This window comes from Littorina saxatilis, linkage group LG8, assembly GCF_037325665.1.
Source record: "Littorina saxatilis isolate snail1 linkage group LG8, US_GU_Lsax_2.0, whole genome shotgun sequence".
In the NCBI taxonomy this organism is placed as follows: domain Eukaryota; kingdom Metazoa; phylum Mollusca; class Gastropoda; order Littorinimorpha; family Littorinidae; genus Littorina; species Littorina saxatilis.
The window spans coordinates 32,748,255-32,768,906 of NC_090252.1; the positions used below are offsets into that span (position 1 = coordinate 32,748,255).

At 40.5% G+C, this 20,652-nt stretch overlaps 1 protein-coding gene and 1 long non-coding RNA gene across 3 annotated transcripts in view; one reads left to right on the forward strand and one right to left on the reverse strand.

The window, feature by feature from the left end:
* LOC138973344 (uncharacterized) overlaps positions 1-11,511 on the forward strand; it is a 35,493-nt gene extending 23,982 nt beyond the window's left edge. The window contains exon 6 of one of the 2 annotated variants that reach the window (XM_070346073.1): positions 10,368-11,511. In XM_070346073.1, the coding sequence (XP_070202174.1) occupies positions 10,368-10,450 (83 nt within the window). In that variant the 3' untranslated portion in view covers positions 10,451-11,511. The remainder of the gene's footprint in view (positions 1-10,367) is intronic. The other variant, XM_070346074.1, reaches the window with a different exon arrangement.
* A 452-nt stretch (positions 11,512-11,963) lies between these two features.
* LOC138972268 (uncharacterized) lies at positions 11,964-12,752 on the reverse strand. Its single transcript, XR_011457520.1, has 2 exons — positions 12,584-12,752; positions 11,964-12,225 (listed from the first exon to the last, which is right to left on the reverse strand). It is a non-coding gene; the product is annotated as an uncharacterized lncRNA (long non-coding RNA).
* Positions 12,753-20,652: the final 7,900 nt, after the last annotated feature.

The following is a 20,652-nucleotide window of genomic DNA, read 5'->3' on the forward strand; positions in this document are numbered from 1 at the left end:
CCAGGAGAAAGGTTCCGTACAACTCTCGCTTACTCCATTACACATGTCGTATGCATAAAGAGCGATTACTTCCCTTTGGTTTTTTGATATCCTAACAACGCTCTGCCTCATTTCGTTTAAGGTTCTTACTTTGTTTAGTTTTAACTTCTCGAAATTCGTTTCTTGAAATTGCATTTTGTGCTTCACTTTTGAGAATGCTATGCCTTCTTTGTTACCCGTACAATGTTTTTCTTATTGTTGATACATAATTATGGTAAAAGCGACTGTCCTTTACTATTTTTGCTACCTAATTATTACATTTCTGAATAACAAGCATTGTATTAAGTTTTGTGTGTGTGTGTGTGTGTGTGTGTGTGTGTGTGTGTGTGTGTGTGTACGTGCGTGCGTACTTCGTGTTTGAATGTACCTGTCGATCTATCTCACTGGCTGCCTGTCTGCCTCTGTCTGTGTGCCAGTGATGTTGACTACAGCGGAGATCTACCCAGGCTTAACATGACACTCTGGATAAAAGACGTGAGAAAAGAGGATGAAGGAACATGGCAGCTGACTGTTAGAAATGAGTTCTTTGAGCCAGCTACAGACAACTTCACAATTCGTGTGCAGCCACGTAAGCAATAATGTTTTACTGATAATGCTGGTGTCCCAGTCCATTCTACTGTCAGCTTCACACTTCATGTATACTCACGTAAGTAAACAGTGTGTTCCTTTCATCAAAGCATTCGACCACAGATACGTCCATCCTCCCCTTCCTGTGATATAATACAATTATGTTAAGTATGATAAATATGCGCAGACGAGGAGATGAATGCAGGTGGCACACACATACTCATAGACAGAAAAGCAAGCAGTACGACAAACAGGAAAGTGCATGCATAGGGTTAGTTTTGAACAACAAATTGCTTGTACATCGGCCTTTGATATTAGCCAATTCGAGCGATTGCTGCATTTGCTATAATTTACTAAATTACAGTGATGCGCTTTTCTTTTAATCGTCCAGGTATTCTTTGTGTTATTGAGATGTTCCGGAAATGGATTTGACTTACTGACCTGCATGTGAAGCTAACAACAAAGACTCGGAAGAAGAAGAAAAAAACGTTTCTTCTTCTTCTTCTTTTCGTGCGCATTTGGTCTTGTGGTTGCGTGTACACACGAATGGGGATCAGGAACAAGCAGGTCTGCACATAAGTTAACCTGGGCGATCGGGAAAATCTCCACCCTTAACCCACCAGGCGGCTGCGGCCGGGATTTAAACTCGCGACCTTTCGTGAATAGTCGCTATTTTGTTCTTGCTCTGGATCGCGCGCGAAGGTATATCTTGGGAATTAGTAAGATGCAGCTCATGTGAAGTAAATGTAGCCCTGTCGCGGCTGTACGTGTTTAGGAGCAATACGCATTCTACACTGGCACAACAACGAACAGTATCACATGTTTGGAAAAATGCTGGCTCTCTATGCAGACACCTGGGACGTTCCCTATAAAGAATGTTTGCACGCTATTTAAAAGTTTGGCGGTGTCTATAAGCGGAAACTGGTGACTTGGGCCTTTAAAATGAATGTTTGTTTTTTTTTGTTTTTTTTCATTACTTTATTGTCCCATCGCTGGGAAATTCGGGTCGCTTCCTCCCAGTGGAAAGCAAGCAGCAACGGAGTCGCGCTTCCCAGGTGTCTGCGTGTTTAGGTGTATTCAGCCACCTGCACTTATGGCAGAATGACCAAGGTCTTTTACGTGCCATTGTGATGACACGGGGGTGGGACATGGCTTCCGTCTCTGGGTCTGCACATAAAGTTGACCCGTGTCCGTCCCGGCCCGAATTCGAACCTGCGACCTTCCGATCACAAGTCCAGTGCTCTACCAACTGAGCTACCGGGCCCCGGTAACTCAAGACAGCAATACTATAGCTTTGTTATAACTTAATCAATCATTTTTGTGAAAGTCAAAAATGAATGCTTTAAGATGCTGAATGTTGAACAAAGTCAACATGTTACACGTTTAGCAAGAAAAAAAGATCAACATTACATCAGGACACTGGCATCTGACATTTAACACATTCTGAAAGTAAACGTAGGTTGTTTTGTTGTTGGTGTTGTTTTTCTGTGTCAAAAGTATTAACAGTGGAAGATATTCTCCCATTGTATTCAAACAACACAAGAATTAGAAACAAGAATTCTTTGCGAACAACTACTCTACAATAACAAATCTCAACTTACTTTGTACGTTTAGAAGAACATACCAAGTAGAATTTGGGATAGCAGTGGTATGAAGAAACATATTGATTTACTTTAAAATATTTAAACAAACAAGGGTTATGGAGTGCTATTAGGGTATTCGAGTATGGTTGTCAAACTCGTCAAAAACTATTAAAATATGTAATGTAAGTTTAGTTCAAATTTCAACATTTCAACTTTTAAACGGTCTCAGTGTAACCGATGCGAAAGACTTTTCTCCAATGAACAGGAACAAGAATATATTCCGCTATATAGCATAACAGCCATTGGAAATTGTCCTGGTGTGAAAACACTCATACATCCATTCGCTCCGTGCATAATGCCAAAAGGCTTCCAACAACAACAACAACAACAACAACAACAACAACAACAACAACAACAACAACAACAGAATATCTGAATGTATATATGATACAATTTGTAATTAAAAGGCACATATTGTGAGTACGAATGCTCTCTCTCTCTCTATCTCCCTCTCTCTCACCTGCCCATGTGTCCGGATCAAGATAAGCTTTTAATCTGACTTTCGTTTTATAATGACAGAGTCTCCACCAATCAGCCCCGGCATGTCCGCAATGATTGGAGTTGTGGGATTCCTAACCCTTGTCATCGTAGTTCTCGTGCTCTCCGTGGTTTCCTTTAGGAAAAAGAGTAAGTGTACACTTCTTTTTGCAACTCTTTTCTTTGCTTTTTTTGGATCGCCTCTCTTCCGCCAATATCAGCAACAACAGTGCAGCAGCAGCTTAAACACCCACCACCTGTCCAGATGTCGAAGATATGATAATGGTACATGATTGTAGTTGAATGATTAACAGAGTGGTTGAATAACTGAATAATGTAAATAATTGATTTATTGGTTGATTGTTTGCATACAGTTGTGTCATTTGTTGTTATACGAGGTATGATCCAAACAAAATGATCAAACCCCGAATATACAAGTCTCAGGCCACTGATCATAAAAAGTAACACATCGTTAGAAAGGCCAACCATTTAACTAGTATACCTCTAAGATATGACGTCATTAGGTTACTACGTCATAAATGACGAGGTTTTAAAAAACGTCACTATTGGGTTGTGCTTCAAAACGGGGTCTTTTGTGAAGCGCCATGAAGATCTTCACTTCTTTGAAAGAGTGTAGCTGGATGATGGTACAAAGAAAATGTCTAAAAAGCTGAAGAACGTTACATGAATTAAAGCTGTTCCATATTCTACAATCTGACAAAAGAAAAGGGAAATCGAAACTGGGGAAAAGGGGAATAACTCTGACAAGCCAAAACAATTTCAGACGAGCGCTTCAAACGAGAATAATGTAGCTCTAACCTTTCATTTTTGTCAAAGATCATTGAGAAAGTAGTTTTAAAGCAGCTGTTAGTGTATTTGAACACTCATGATCTGATCTCGCATTCTCAGTCAGCATACCGTCCTTCTCACTGTACTGAGACTGCCCTGCTCAAGGTGACCAACGACATTCTGTCTGCTCTGGATGGTGGTGATGTGTCTGTGCTCACCCTACTGGACCTCTCGGCAGCGTTTGACACAATAGATCATGTCACGCTGCTGAGCAGGCTCCAGACCCTGTATGGCATCTCTGGTCCAGCGCTGGCATGGTTTGAGTCCTACCTTACGGATAGAACTCAGGCTGTGCTTGTCGATGGCCAGAGATCAGCCCCAGCCCCCCTTGTTTTCGGTGTCCCTCAAGGCTCTGTACTTGGCCCCGTCCTCTTCATTATGTATACCAAACCCTTGTCTGCCCTCATTCAAAATCATTCCGTTTCAATGTCTTTTGCTGATGATACCCAGTTGTATAAGCCTAGTTCCCCCGCTGAGACACATGCCGCCATCCAGACCATTCAGACCTGTATCTTAGATGTTAAGTCATGGATGGTAGAAAATAAGTTAAAACTAAATGATGATAAGACAGAGGCACTTCTGTGCATGAAAAAGTCCACTAAGTTCCCAAATTCTCAACCTTCGCCTGTCCAAGTAGGCAATACCGACATCTCTTTCTCTTCTTCAGCTAGAAACCTCGGCTTCACCATCTCCTCAGACATGACACTCAACAAGCACATCTCCAACATCTGTAGGTCCGCATACTTTGAACTCCGCAAGATCGCAACCATCCGCCATACTCTGTCCGTTCAAACTACAAACACTCTAGTCTGCTCTCTTGTTCTTTCTAAACTTGACTACTGTAACTCTCTTCTCTCTGGCTGTCCACTCTACCTCCTGCACAAACTACAGAAAGTTCAAAATTCTGCAGCACGCCTGATCCTCAAAGCACGAAAATATGATCATGTCACACCACTTCGCCGCACACTCCACTGGTTACTCATCCAAGCCCGCATTGAATACAAACTGTCCACTCTCTGCTTTCACTTCTTCTCTGCCTCGTCTCCTGCTTATTTCTCTGAACTTCTCACTGTATACACTCCTGCTAGACAACTCCGCTCCTCTTCTGATAGCCGCACCCTAGTCATCCCACACACAAAATCAAAAGCATATGGACAACGCACTTTTGCATTTTGCGCATCTACTCAATGGAACTCTCTCCCCTCTCACATTCGCCACTCTCAGTCAGTACAGTCATTCAAGCGAGCACTCAAAACTCACCTCTTCCAGAAACACAACTCCTAAAGTCGCAACATTTTGCCATCCTGTTCTGTAACGGTTCCATCTCTATTCAGCTTGTTATTTTTGTCTTTTGTTTTAAATTATTATAAATATATTTTTCACTGCAGTAGTCCTTTAACTTTAACCCTTAGCTGTAAGCTAGATATGCACAAGTCATGTCGGTGCCACATAATGCTGACACACATGTTCCTGTGCATAGTTTATGGATAACGTGTAGTTGGGAAGTTAAGAGTAGAAATAATTAGTATTTAGTGTAGGAGGAGGGTGGGTAGGGAGGGGGTGGGTATGGTTTACTTTGAGCAGGTCGGTTTCAGTTTTAATAAACAATTCTAGAGAATTGTGTATCTTATATTTGAGTCTTTCGTGTTTTAGACATTGATGCATTTAATAGTTTTAACGAGTTGCCTTTTGTTTTATCATTCTGGTGTTTATCTAGATGTGCTGTGTATCTTATAAGAAGTTCTTAAAAGTTCGAAGTTATTTTAGCATATAGGTTTTTTATGGTCTTAACAGTTAAACATGTATTACGTTATCATTAAGATTCATGCTTTGTTAGCACTAAGCAGTTGTTTTAATCAGTCTGGTTTTCTCTTGTTGGCTCACGAAGTGTAGCCTATGCGATCGTAACTTTGTCTGTCTGTGCGTTTGTGCGTTTGTGCGTGTGTGTGTGCGTGTGTGTGTGTGTTTGTGCGTGTGTATGTCTGTGGTAGAAACTTTAACATTTCCGAGTCTATGTGTGAGTGGTTATCCAAGACTACGGATAAAGCTCGCATAAGATTACGTCACGGTCAAAAGTGTTTGACGTCAATTAATGCATCATGACGGCATGCCTCCCTGTAGTCTTTCTCTCTCGCGTGGTGTGTGTGGTCTCGGTCATTGTTATTTTGAGCGGGCCGAGACTTTTTGGCAGTCGTGTCCCTGTAAGTAGGCTACATGCAGATCGACAGACAGATCTAGATCTAGTGTCTCTCTTTCTTGCACAGTGTCACCTAAGCTTACTGTGTGTGTGGGTGTGTATGTGTGACGGAGTGATTGAGTTTGTGTTACTGTTTGTTTATTTCTTACGTGAGCCTTGAAGGCTTCGCCTCTTGTTTTCATCTTATGAACATTCTAAATGTTAGACTAACTTATTGTCTTGTACAGAATAACAACTGTGTGAATGGTGCTATACTGAATGAAAGAGTGTGACATGAAGTTCTTGTACATCATTGTAAAGAGTGTGAATGACGTTTTTAGTTTAGATGTCAAGCGCTTAGAGCAAGCCTTTTTAACGAAAGTTTTTGATTTAGCGCTATATAAATGTTCTTATTATTATTATTATTAGCTAGCTAGTTGCTGTGTCAAAATTTAAGAACTAAGAATAAAAAGTGTACATGCGAGTATAAAGTGCAAAACTTAAACTTTCATATGGAACAGTCCGGAGAATTCTACTCAATGATCTTCCGCTTCAAAAGCTGGCCGCAAAATGGGTGTCTCATTAGCTGACAGGGGAACGGAAAGAGCATCAGGGTCCTCTTGCACGCGATCTGCTCAACCGTTGTGAACCCAGTAGACTCAAATTTGTTGTTACTGTGATCGCTAAATATGAAACTTTGGTTTCCTTCTACTTAAGTGCCAGAGAACGCAGAAACAAAGCGTGTCTCGGCCAAAATGACGAGATGCATCATATTTGTAAGCAAGCCTTTCAAAGCAGAAACAGAGCTATTCGCTGTATTTTCCGAACATGAAGGTCCCGTTGCTGTCGATATTCTGTCTACTAACAGTACTGTCATTGTCGTGTACTATGCAGAAACCTTTTTACCCAAACTAACTTACGAGTTTAGCAGTCAGCGACCAAACTGCGAAACCCAGACTGCCCTTCTCCTTCATAAAAATGTCAGTCTCCACAAAAGAAGGGGTGTTACTCCATTCCTAAAAGACCAAATGATCCCATTTTTTCCTCACTCATTCTTCAAACCTGATTACACCCCTCTTGATTTCTGGTTAATACCCTCTTTGAAAATCAGACTTTTTGCCAACAAGTTTTACTGCACCCAGGACCTCAAAAACGCCGTCAAATCAGAGCTCAATAGCAACCCCAAATAAGGCCACCTTAAGGCCTCTTTTGATTGGCTTAGGCACTTGTGACTTTGCATCGATGTAGGAGGAGAGTAGTTCTAATTACTGCTGTATTTTGGGCCAGATACGCCACACAGTTTCTGTGAAAATCACATTTGATCATTTTGTTTGGATCATACCTCGTAGGGAGTGAACACGACCGCGGCAACATGTATTGATCAATCAATCAATCAATCAATATGAAGCTTATATAGCGCGTATTCCGTGGGTACAGTTCTACGCGCTTGATCAGCTGTGTGCATGATTTGTGATTTAGAAAAATGCAGAAGAATCTCTAACCCATTTTCCCCCTGCAGATATACTCATACGCATGTAATTATTTCCATCTATTTCACTCGACGCGTGACGATGTTTCATTCCCAGGTCAACGCAAAGGCGTTATAAATAGTACACGTAACTCAGACAGCCAGGGTGACCCAGACCGAGTCAGTGGTCACAGCTACGAGGAGGTTCCTGATGCAGCTGCCCCCAGACCACCACGCTGCCATCACCATGGACAAGGTCAGTTGTGGTACCTCTGAGCACTGCTGTCATGTTAGTATCTATGTGTGTGTGTGGGTGTGTGTGTGTGTGTGTGTGTGTGTGTGTGTGTGTGTGTGTGTGTGTGTGTGTGTGTGTGTGTGTGTGTGTGTGTGTGTGTGTGTGTGTGTGTGTGTGTGTGTGTGCAGGGGTGGGAAGGGGGAATAGTGGATGGGTGTAACATCTTAGCAGTGTGGTTAAAAGTCAATTTTGTTCACATTTTATTCTGACACTAAGATTCGTAAATCTGTAGCTCTTTTTTGTTTTTAGCAAACATGCTTCAAACACGGGGAAATACAAAGCCAGTTTCACTCACAGATTCTGTCAAATGCTCTATCTTTCAGGACAAACATCACGACCTGGCAGATCGCCTGCAGCACCAACCAGACCTGCTGTTGACAGCCAGCCTGAAGATTACCTGCATCCTGTTAACAGCCAGTCCGCTTCGAGTCGAACCAACCAGCCACATGACGCCCCTGGTGTGTGCAGTCCCTTGTCTTGCATGCTTTATCCTCTTAATCAATCAATCAATCAATCAATATGAAGCTTATATAGCGCGTATTCCGTGGGTACAGTTCTAAGCGCTTGTCTTAAGACAAGTCGTTATTACTATTGACCCATCCATCAGTTTAAGCTATAGAGAGTAGGAATTTAAAACCATGGTTAAAGCCATATGTACTCGATGACTATACATGCTAATTGCTTTACCAACAGCTGGAGACAGACTAAATTAAGTTCCCTGCAAAATATTGTGGTCTAGGACCCCTTAAATGTTGAGATATTTGAATTTTCATTTTGATCTGGATCGTCCTATTTATAGATTTGGCAACACATGTAACGTTGATGCAAGGGAGAGAACACCGCGGCTTTGTTGACATCCTCACTTTTTCAGAGGCTAGAACAAGCTGTAATGCATGTATTATGGTCCGCGCATGGTGACGTATCGTCATTATATGGTCTTATGGTGCGTTTGACATCGATTGTGGGCAAACTACACTTTGTAAACACGGGAGTGCGTTAGTATGCCTTTAATACACAGCACATGATGCCTTTCGTAGGACGGAAGTTTCCTTGTTGTATGTCGTTTTGAACAAAACCAACTGCCCAGACGTTTACCACAATCAACACTTTGTTAGCAGTAATTGCGGCAGTATTTTAAAAAACGAAACAAAACGAAACCCCGTTGAAAATGGCTAGTCCATGGGGGGGAGGAGTTATGGCCCTACAGATTGGCATAGTCCGGTAAGAAATTAATGTCTCCGCTTAGTCTATCTCTTTTTATTCTTGATTTTCTTTGTGCTCCCTGGTGTGGCTAATTTAATTCCTGCAGTGGTTATTGTAATTTTCTTTAAAATCTGCCCTAGGAGGTAATATTTCTTTTTTTCTTTGTTTAAGGTCAAACGTTTCTTTGTAATATAAAAAAAAATTTACTTAGATAATCATTCGATTGTTCTTCTTCTTGTTGTCTTCTTGTCGTTCGCTGTTAGATCGTCAGTCCGGACTGCAGGGCGAAACGTGCTGTCCTCTATTTCGATTGTTAAAGTCACAACAATTTTTGAGTCTCTTTCTGTTTGTTTCCGTTTGTTAGATTGAAGTTTATTTTTCCCAAATACGGTTTCTTGCTCATGTAATGAATGGATGCGGTATATGCCTGGTAACAAATTATGAGAATACAAAAAGAACTTCCTTGAAATTTAAAGTTAACCAATTCAGTGAGTCATTTAGTCCCCAATTATCCACTTCTCGCATTCAAATATACAGATTCAATATTTAGCTGTGAGTGGGCAGTTGAGAAATTATGAACACCACGTGGTCGTTTGGACTTTGACCCGGAGATGTGACCTAGATGTCCTTGTGTAATAAATATTTCCTGCTGTTTATTTTACCTCTTCTTCTCCAGATTGTTCATTGTACTGATATCAACGAAAATTCGTCCGTCAAAAGTCAGGTTTTAGTAACTTGTTATAAACCTTGATCTTCTTGACACAAATTAAATCTAATATACATTCCTTCATCATGAAAATGACAGTCAGAACAATTGAGAAATGAAAGGTATCTACATGACAAAAACCAACGAATTCCTAAAACAAAGCTAATGGGGCAGGTGCACATTTCTTATGCAAGGGTAAACGGAGCTTATTTTTAGACTTCTTATGCAGCAGGTGATTGTGTTCCATTACTTTCATACTGTCAATCTACTTAATGTTATTTTGCTTATTTTAACTTTATTTTACTTGATACTTTTTTAATTTTTTAAATGTCATTTTAGTGTACTTTTGTGTTTTATTTAATTTACGTTAGCTTGTTCTTTATGTTTCTCTTTCTCTATCATATCATGTTTTGATCTTATTTTAAACTCAATTATTATTTTATTTTTGTCTAAGTTTAGTTTCATTTTCTTTTTTATTTACTCTATATAGGGCAGAGACTGGTGTTGCAAAACCGTTTGGAACCAAACTAACTCACATATGTAAAGAATAGGCTATACATCCGATGTCAATAAGAAGCGACCAGTAGCTTTTGAAAAGTTGCCAAATTTACTTGTGGCTTTTTTGTTTGATATTGTTTTTTGTTTGTACCTTTATCATTCACCAGCACGGTGCCCTCAGTGAATTAGAAAACAATGCAGACTCGTACAAGTGTGCACCAAACCAGTAGCAAACGGGCGTCGACATAAACAAGAGACATGCTTATAGCTTGTAAGATAATGGGCTTGTTGTATGACCCATTCTCTCAAGTTGACACCTCTCAGTTGTGATGAGTCCAAATGACAAACACTATCGCGGCTTCTAGTCAACCGAGACAGACCCTGAGATCCTGTCCAAAGCACTGAAGTCCTGTTTACGCTAACTTATCAATCTCATTTTCTTCCAGCAGCTACACCGGGAGGACCGTACGATTCTCTGGAGATGTCAGACGTCGGGCTCCGGTCACCCTACTCCCAGCTCGGAATGTAGTCACTGAGACCGTGGCTACCGGACCACATCGAGACTCAGTCAACGGTCCTTGCAACAAATTGTTTTTATGCAGGAAGTGGATGATTGTATATCAGATTCATCGCACGTTTTCTGTGTGCTTCTGAAGCACTTTCAGTCAGCCGACATGCGCATGAATGTTTACTGAGTAATTAGGAGGCAAACTTGAATCGGTCACGAATAGCCTTATATGTTAAAGAGACGTTTAAACCATCAAGAAACCAATCATGAATGCTCTGGACGGCTGCGGTTTTAATTCTAAACAATACTCGAAAGATATTTAATGTCATACAAATGTAAACCATCCCAACACGGCCATTCAGACTACCAGTCAAGTGAATTGTATGGACTTGTGGTTTATTATAAACACCGCATGTATTGCAACATTGTCACTAACTTTATTATCAGATGGTATATAGGAATTGAGTAATTTTTGGCACAAGACCAAGTGCGCACGGAAACGATCCTGTCATCCATGACATGGGTTACAGAATCACGAACATACCCAGCATGCTTCCCCCGAAATCGTCGTATGGCTGCCTTAATTGCGGGGTAAAACGGTCACACACGTGAAACCCCAATCATGCAATTGCATGAGTAAACGTGGGACTTTAGCCCATTAAGGAAGAAGAAGAAGAAAACAAGTTATTTTTGGGAGTGATTTTTGTCCTTACTAAATGTTCCTTCATTTTGTTTTTATTCCTTTACCTTTTGTACAATCTTGTATTGTTTTTGTTTGTTTTGCATGATTGCTTTCTTGTACATACTTACCTTTTTGTAACTTGGTTACGATTCGTGCACTTTTTTGTACATTATTTATTGTTTGAATTATTTAATATTTTTGATTTGTGCATACACTATAATTGTTTTTTGTAGATAAGTTTACACTTTGGCTATATAGAAATGTAACAGTATTACTTCTTTTAGGAAAGAGCTTTTATATATATTTGACATGTTTTGTCAAGTGCTAACCATTTTTGATAAGCCTTATTGTGAGCAACCTATGTTTTGTCAATTTCCAATAAACGGCTGTGTGTCTTAAACTTGCATGTACAAGGTGATGCAAAATACAGGGTGGCCATGTGTAATGAATACTTTTTGTTTTTAATCCACATTAATTTTCTTTAAGTTTACACCATAAAAGCCTAGATGATATAAATCGTTTCGATGACAATAATCAAAATATTGTTAGATGAAGTATTACAATGATTTAGGTAATAGGACCAGATCAGCTGAACACAGCATTTCTAAAGAGGTTGAACAGCACTCACGATCATATTGAAAATAATCGAACGGTAATTTGTGGACACACTGATACACTGGAGGTGCACATGTCTCAATAAACTATTTGTGATTTTACCATTTATTTGTGTCCTGTCCTTTCAAATTCACACACACACACACATACACACCCACCCACACACACACACACACCCACACATACACACACACACACACACACACACACACACACACACACACACACACACACATCAAAAGTGACCAAACTTTATTTATGAAGAAACAAAAATAATAATGAAAGCGAAGAATAAACTATGCATAGATTCGCAGTGTTGAGCAAAGGAGTGTCTGTCTTCAGATGAGCGAAACAAGCGTTATGCTCTAAACAGGTGCACGCGCTATGAAGAGGGTAGTTCATACAAAATGTATCTATTTTCAGTTTGCTCACACGTTTTTATTTTTTTTTTTTTTACCAGATTTGTATTTAATTTTCAGGTGAAGTATACATAGCAGTTCTTTAAAGGCATATGTACTCGATGACTATACACGCTAATTGCTTTACCAACAGCTGGAGACATGCTAAATTAAATTCCCTGCAAAATATTGTGGTCTAGGACCCCTTCAATGTTGAGATATGTTAATTTTCATTTTGATCTGGATCGTCCTATTTATAGATTTGGCAACACATGTAACGTTGATGCAAGGGAGCTAACACCGCGGCTTTGTTGACATCCTCACTTTTTCAGAGGCTAGAACAAGCTGTAATGCATGTATTATGGTCCGCGCATGGTGACATATCGTCATTATATGGTCTTAGTTTGACATCGATTGTGGGCAAACTACACTTGTAAACACGGGAGCGCGTACATATGCCTTTAACATCGGACTTAGTCTTGTAAATGAGCACCGATGACCAGAAAACGCAAAACTATAACAATAGCATCACATTCTTAATAAGACACTCTCGTAATTTGCTGCCAAAACCTTGGTCTGTCGATTGACAGTTTGCATTGTATAAGCTGTTCTAGTTAAACGGACAAAATATTATCTATATATATATATACGACTTGTGTCTGTGTGTAAGTTCGCGATGCACGGCCAAAGTTCTCGATGGATCTGCTTCAAATTTGGTGGGCATATTCAGGTACACTCGGGACAGGACACAACCTGGTCGATATTTCAACACGTGCTCTCAGCGCGCAGCGCTGAACCGATTTTGGTTCCACCTTAGCTACCCGGGCCCCCATACCGACACACCAAAGCCAAAGTTCTCGGTGGATCTTTTTCAAATTTGGACACCGTATTCAGCTACACCCCGGACACAATATCATCGATGAGATATTTCAACACGTGCTCTCAGCGCGCAGCGCTGAACCGATTTTGGTTTTTCTGTTCATTTCACCATTCCCAGTAACTCTTCCTTATCTTCTTCATGTTTTCAGCGTTTACCTCCATTCCTTCGTATGGTGCACTATAGTATGAGGGGGCATCTTCGGATATTCCCGGCGTTCTGTTACTATTTTTAGAAGGTCACCGCAGTGTCCAGAACGTAAATTGGACCCGTAAATTATCCTCACTGTAAAAGTGCAAAGGTCGAATCAATTTATAGCCACGCGAAAAATACACTGTCATCTATCTCTCTATATATACGGCTTCTCTGTGTTTGTGTGTGTGTGTGTGTGTGTGTGTGTGTGTCTCTCTCTCTATGTGGGCAACACCTGTGGATTGTTCAGTTCTGTTTGTGATGTGGTCTGGCGGCTTTTGTATATTTGTATGTACTGGCCTTCCTTTGAGAAGCCATAACAGTTCAAAAGGGCTTAGAGATAAGCTCTAAATTGCTCATTCCTGTTTGAGTGGAGTTCGCCTCCAAAGGTGATTAACACGGTTACATTCGTCAACAAGGATGGGACTCGATATGGTCAGGAATGGCATTATCACACCGGTGACACTGTGACGGTTCCCCTACGCTTTGTGTTCGGTGCCCTGACCCTTTGTGTTCGGTTCCCACTCGGTTCCCACACGCCAAAATTCGCGGACAAAACATCCATTTATGGTAGTATTACGCAATGTTGCTCTCTGAGAATGGTCTTGTTAGATCTGTGAGTGTTTACACTACATGCCTAGGTGCTGTTGGATTGAAGGTTTTTGATATTTTAGCCGTTATTAGGTAGAATGCCTTCCACTTTACTGCAAAACTGCATAATTCGTAGCATCGGCAAGAAATATCCTACCAAAAAATGCCTGCTTGGAACTGTCGTTGGTCCAGCAAAAAGTTCAACATGTCTGTAGCAGACAGCCCAAGTTTCAAGATTGTAGGGCCATCCAAACAGCCGTAATAATAAAAACAACAAAAGTAGTCAGTGAAATTGGCTGTGTTCGGTCCCCCCACACTTTTGTGACGTAGGCGTGACGGTTCCCATAATTCATTGTGTCGGTCCCCACTTTCTGTGTCGGACCCCACTTTCGACCTAATTTCTCTGTGACAGAACCCACAACCAGCCTATTTTGTGTCGGTCCCCACACCTTCTTGGATTTACGACTTGCCGGTTACTTGTATCATTGTATTCATTGAATCTAATTGTCTCGGAGTTATTTTTCAGCAAAAACCGGCAAGGCAGCACCTTTTGTGATACCAAGTAAGTCAGATGACATCAGTATGTGTGTGTGTGTGTGTGTGTGTGTGTGTGTGTGTGTGTGTGTGTGTGTGTGTGTGTGTGTGTGTGTGTGTGTATGTGTGAGAGAGAGAGACATTGAGAGAGAGAGAGAGTGAGAGAGAGAGAGAGAGAGAGAGAGAGAGATTGACACCTTTCCAGATCACTCCGGTTATGCGACACTACCGCGAGCGTCACTACCGCGTGTCACACTACGGCGAGTACGACACTACCGCGTGTAACACTACCGCGTGTCACACTACCGCGAGTACGACACTACCGCGAGTATAACACTGCCGCGTGTCACACTACCGCGCGTACCACAACCGCGAGTACCATAACCGTAGAGAGAACGCATGCAAACTTACTTCTTGTGAGTTTGTGTTCTAACGGCTTTGATTGGAAGCAACCCATTCTATATGTATTCTGATAGTGTGTTCTGATCGTTTTGAGTTCTTGGTTAGCATGACAAACATTGAATTAGTGTTCAGAGAACAGACCAGGCCTTTTTGTTTTATATTTCAAGGAAACATTTCAACCTTTGCCTTCAGCCATGGAAGTCATAAAATGACACGCGGTAATGTTATACTCGCGGTAGTGTGACACGCGGTAGTGTTATACTCGCGGTAGTGTCGTACTCGCGGTAGTGTCGTACTCGCGGTAAGTTCTGTTTCCGTACCCGCGACAGCGGCAGCGACAAAAGAAAACGCGCGCAAACGCGTGACGTGTTTCCGTACTTGCGTTTTAAACATGCGGTAAAATCTGTAAACTCCCGCGTTGCCGCGCGACAACGCGAAAAAATCGCTCCAGGACCCTTTCAAAAAAATCGCGTCGCTTGCCGCTTGTCGCGCCGCTAACGCGTCGCGCGTGTGGAAACACTCCTGGTCATTTTCTATGTGCTTGATTTTCGTCGCACCGCTGGAAAAATATGGAAAGCCGTTTGGCTCATAACTATTACAGCTGTAATTTAAAATAAATACACCTGTATTTAATGATAAATACAGCTGTATTTATTTCTTAAACGTATACAATAAGTATCATTATTAATTACAGGTGTATTTTTTTTATTAATTACAGGTGTATTTTTTATTAAATACAGGTGTATTTATTATAAATTACAGGTGTATTTATTTTTAAATACAGGTGTAATTATTATTAAATACAGGTGTATTTATTTTTAAATACAGGTGCATTTATTATTAAATACAGGTGCATTTATTATTAAATACACCTGTATTTATTATAAAATACAGGTGTAATTAATGATAAATACACCTGTATTTAAAAATAAATACACCTGTATTTAAAAATAAATACACCTGTATTTAATAATAATTACACCTGTATTTAAAAATAAATACACCTGTATTTAAAAATAATTACACCTGCATTTAAAAATAAATACACCTGTATTTAAAATTAAATACACCTGTATTTAATAATAAATACACCTGTATTAATCAGTTATTAGTCACGTGGTTAAGCGACTTAAAAACTTGGACTGGGAATCCACATGAAAAACACTAAGCTTATAGGCGTCTTCATCGCCTCGCTTTGCCGCCTTTTGACAGACTGAACAGCTCAAGATGGCGGGGGTGGCAAATGTCCCTGGTGTTTTGGAAGGTTTGCGAGTGCAGTTTTAATTAACGCTGTTGCCCAGGCTCGCACAGCAGGGTAAGTTAATTGTTTTATCAGACGAATTCGGTTCTTGTGACGATCTACACCGAGTCAGTGGGGCATCCACATCCAGAAGTTGAACTTGAAGGGAGGCCTGTACGCGTTTTTGACCAAAGATGCAAAATATTGGAATTCGGTGCGAGAGACTAGCTGCTATATCGTGTTATCGGTAATCTTGAACTTTAGCGTGTTAAATTCATAGCTCTTAATTCAGAGGCATTTAAGTCTCCAAATTTGTAGAACCTGTACTTGTAATCATAACAAGTCATTTTAGATCCCTTTGAAGTTACGGAATGAACTCCGATGATGAACTGTACGAATGCATTTGACCCATCAAAGAAGGAATTATCCGTGTGACCAGACAAGGGAGACAACTCTTTCGTGTAGATGATGTCCCATGGTTGACAACGTACACCATTTTCGGTGCATTTTCGTCACGCTAAAGTTCAAGATTACCTTGTTATCTGTGTGTGTGTGTGTGTGTAATCCGTTGTAAAGTGTATATTATGATTATTTGGTGGCGGCGGCAGTGGTACGTATATAATCTCATATGGAAAGCCGTTTGGCTCATAACAAACCTTGATTGATATGGGTTAAAGCTGTGGTCTATTTATGACTTTCCGGGGCTACGAGGTTGAAAAATAGGGACAAAATCATGTACAGATTTCTGTACAGCAAACACTACCCGAAACCCCACCTATACGGCGTGTATGACCTTGAGAGCTTCAGTCAACGCTTGAATTTTGCAGTGGTAACATCCGGTTTGCTCTCGCAGAGCTGAGCATATTTGTTGTCAAGAAGGATCGAGCAGAAAAAATAAACGACTTGGCAGGGATTCGAACTCAAGGCATCGGGGCCTCGAAATGTCGGGGCCGATGTCTTAACCGCTAGGCCACTTCACCAGTATTGTCAAAGATAAAAAATTGATAATTTTATATCATTCTACGCTTGAATTATCATTTATGCGTTGCAAAAACGTAAAAATTGACATTAAAATTTGCCTTTATTTGCAAACATGTTTTACAGAATCGCAGTACATGTTTACACCGTCATGCTACACGACATTCGCGCCATGCAAATAGCTGCGATATCTCTATTTACAACATGCAAGAAAATGACAAGAACAGTAATTGAATCTCTCCAAAGCCAGTTGAAACCAGACATCTAAGAAATAGTTATACATGTATTCACTTCTGAACAACCGGCACGGTTGGCCTAGTGGTAAGGCGTCTGCCCCGTGATCGGGAGGTCGTGGGTTCGAACCCCGGCCGGGTCATACCTAAGACTTTAAAATTGGCAATCTAGTGGTTGCTCCGCCTGGCGTCTGGCATTATGGGGTTAATGCTAGGACTGGTTGGTCCGGTGTCAGAATAATGTGACTGGGTGAGACATGAAGCCTGTGCTGCGACTTCTGTCTTGTGTGTGGCGCACGTTATATGTCAAAGCAGCTCCGCCCTGATATGGCCCTTCGTGGTCGGCTGGGCGTTAAGCAAACAAACAAACAAACAAACAAACTTCTGAACAATGGGCGGATAGAGATATAAATCATGCTGCTTCAAGAATAACATAACATGAATTCATATCAATGTTTTTCCTTCATTTTCTCAATTGGCGCAGTAGCCTAGTGGTTAGGACATGAGACACGAAGTCGAGAGTTCGAATCTTCGCCGGGGCGTTTATTTTTTCCCCTTGATCTCTCTTGAAGATAAAATATGATCAGTCTTGAGAGAGCAAACCGGCTGTTATCCCTGAAAAATTCAAGCGTTGACTGAAGCTCTCAAGGTCATACACGCCGTATAGGTGGAGTTTCGGGTAGCGTTTGCTGTACAGAATTCTGTACATGATTGTATCCCTATTTTTCAACCTCGTAGCCCAGGAAAGTCATAAATAGACCACAGCTTTAATCTCCAGAGCTGTGTACCAGGGAAAACCATGTTATAAAGTAGACTTTTTATTAAATTTAACTTGAGACATTTAAGCTGTACAAATTAATTTCATTCACAAATACTAGTTTCATAAATATCCTTGGCCTGCAGAGATAGAATAACAAATACTTGCACATTTTGTTTGTCTTAGTGTTCAGTAAAAATACAAAGGTTTTAAAGTAAAGCACCTTCATAACATGGAAACCGGAAGTTGTGACATGAATTTGAATACTGCTAACACTACCAAGAAAATAATATATATATATATATTCTATGTTGTTTTGTTGCAAGTCTGCATCATTAACAACCTGGAGTATTACTGGAAAAAAATTATTACTAAAGAAAATATGTATACTCTCGATACTCTCCATGCACATGATTTTTGTGCAGACGAGAATTTTTGCAATTCAATAAAAGGGCGACCACCCAGTAAAGTCTTGGTTCAATTATTTTCTTTTTATGGGTTAGTTGTTAGCAACAATGTAACCGACAAACTTCAAACTGAATTTTGGTGCTTTCCTCTAACATATATTATATATTTGAAAAAGCATCAATGTTTACCTGTGTCAAGTTTCTTTTTTGGGAGAGTATACATTCAAGTTGCCATTTAATACATGTTTTAAGGACTGAAAATACATGTCACAAAATGGGAAACGGCCCAGGAGAATAACTTGTATGTAAAGCAGCAAATGATAAACACATGGTTTTACCCCTGAAAGCTCCAAAGATTTGGGAAAATGAATCTCGTTTGCCTTCACATATCAAACTGAACGTCAAGCAGCTCAAAAAAAGTCTCAAGAAAAGTTACGCTTTCAAAATAGCATTTCATTCTGTGTCGCAAAGCATGCTTAACATTTCTACGCTTCTACAAATGAACACAAGCATGCAATAATTCCCTCTCTTTTGAGTCCTGGTACTTGTATGCTTATTAAGAAAGCGGGATGATGTTTCCTTTATTTCAGAATTTCTTTTTTGTCTTGTTTCAGATGGAAAGTGCGGAGAAACCACCATCTCAGATTTCGTGTTTTTCATGTCTGGGAGCCGGTCCACAGTACCAGGAGGGTACCAGAGTCCTCTGACCGTGGTGTTTGTGGACACACCCGAAAAGCCACTCCCCAGAGTGTCAACTTGTGCCCTCAGAATGCAGGTGTCTGCCCGACACGTCAAGAACTGAGGCAGAAGCTGTCCCAGGCTGTTCTTGAAGGGGGTGGATTTTATTTATTGTAAAAACTTTCCTTCAATGGTGCGTTTAGTTTCTGCTTGGTAGCCGTAGCTGTTGGTGTTTCTATCTGTACACACCCTGGGGGGGGGTGTTAACGTTGAACTTTGAAATCTTAAAATTATTAAGACAAGGTGTGTGTGGTTTTTTCTCTCCGTAAAATAAGCTTTATTTTAGGTGCCTGTACCGTACATCATTTCTTACTTGCTATTAAATGCAAGAGAGAGACTTTCGAAGATTTGATGTTTGTGTTTCGCATTATTTTTGCTTGGTAGCCGTAGGTGTTGGTGTTTCTTTCTGTACACGCCCTGCGAAAAAATGTTTGTTCTGCAATTTTGAAGAGAATTCACAAATGTATTCAAACTGAATTATTTGAGGTCATGCTGCAAAGGAAAAAAAAAACATGACCCTGATTTAAACGGTTTCCTATACTCCTTTACATACCTTGTTTTTGTTTTGATTGTTTTCTTTGCTTTTTGCAGGGGGGGGGGTGTTTAACGTTGAACTTTGAAATCTTAAAATTATTAAGACAAGGTGTGTGTGGGTTTTTTCTCTCAGTAAAATAAGCTTTATTTTGGGTGCCTGTACCGTACATCATTTCTTACTTGCTATTAAATGCAAGAGAGAGACTTTCGAAGATTTGATGTTTGTGTTTTGCATTATTTAAATTGCCGTTGTGTTTCAAGAGTGTGTTCTGTTCTTATTTGTTTTTTTGCACCACTGTTTGTCATTATGTTGCCTGCTTTTCGTGTTCCGTGTAACGCTGTCCATGGAAAACATGTAAAGCATTGTATTTCTCTCGACTATTGATCAAGTAAACTAAGCACTTCACATCATATCAGGTATCAGTTACCTAATGTACAGAATAAATGGTTCAACCCCCCTACTACACGAATAACACGTTGCCAGCAAAATATCAAAAGCACTCGGACTAGCGTTACAGTGTCCCATACAAAACTTGGCAATATACACCATAAACCGGATACAAACAAATCAATTGCACGCTAACAACTTTGTTATACTGTCTCATAATGGTATACAAATTAATAAACTCAAAAGCGTTTGTAACAGTTATGATAATGTGATATTCGTGCCCTGTGTAACGATAGTCTGTTTTTATGTTTTACCAAATTAACCAAAACTGGCGTTGTCTACTGCTTTTCCTTTTATAGTTTTACACTCCTCTGTAGTGAAGGTCACTGCTCACACAAGGGCGGGGATGTAGCTCAGTCCTGTTGGCCGCTGTCAGCGCGAGTTCGTCCCCACGTTCGGCGAGAGATTTATTATTGCTCACAGTCAACTTTGTGTGCAGACTCTCCTCGGTGTCCGAACACCCCCGTGTGTACACGCAAGCACAAGACCAAGTGCGCACGAAAAAGATCCTGTAATCCATGTCAGAGTTCGGTGGGTTATAGAAACACGAAAATACCCAGCATGCTTCCTCCGAAAGCGGCGTATGGCTGCCTAAAT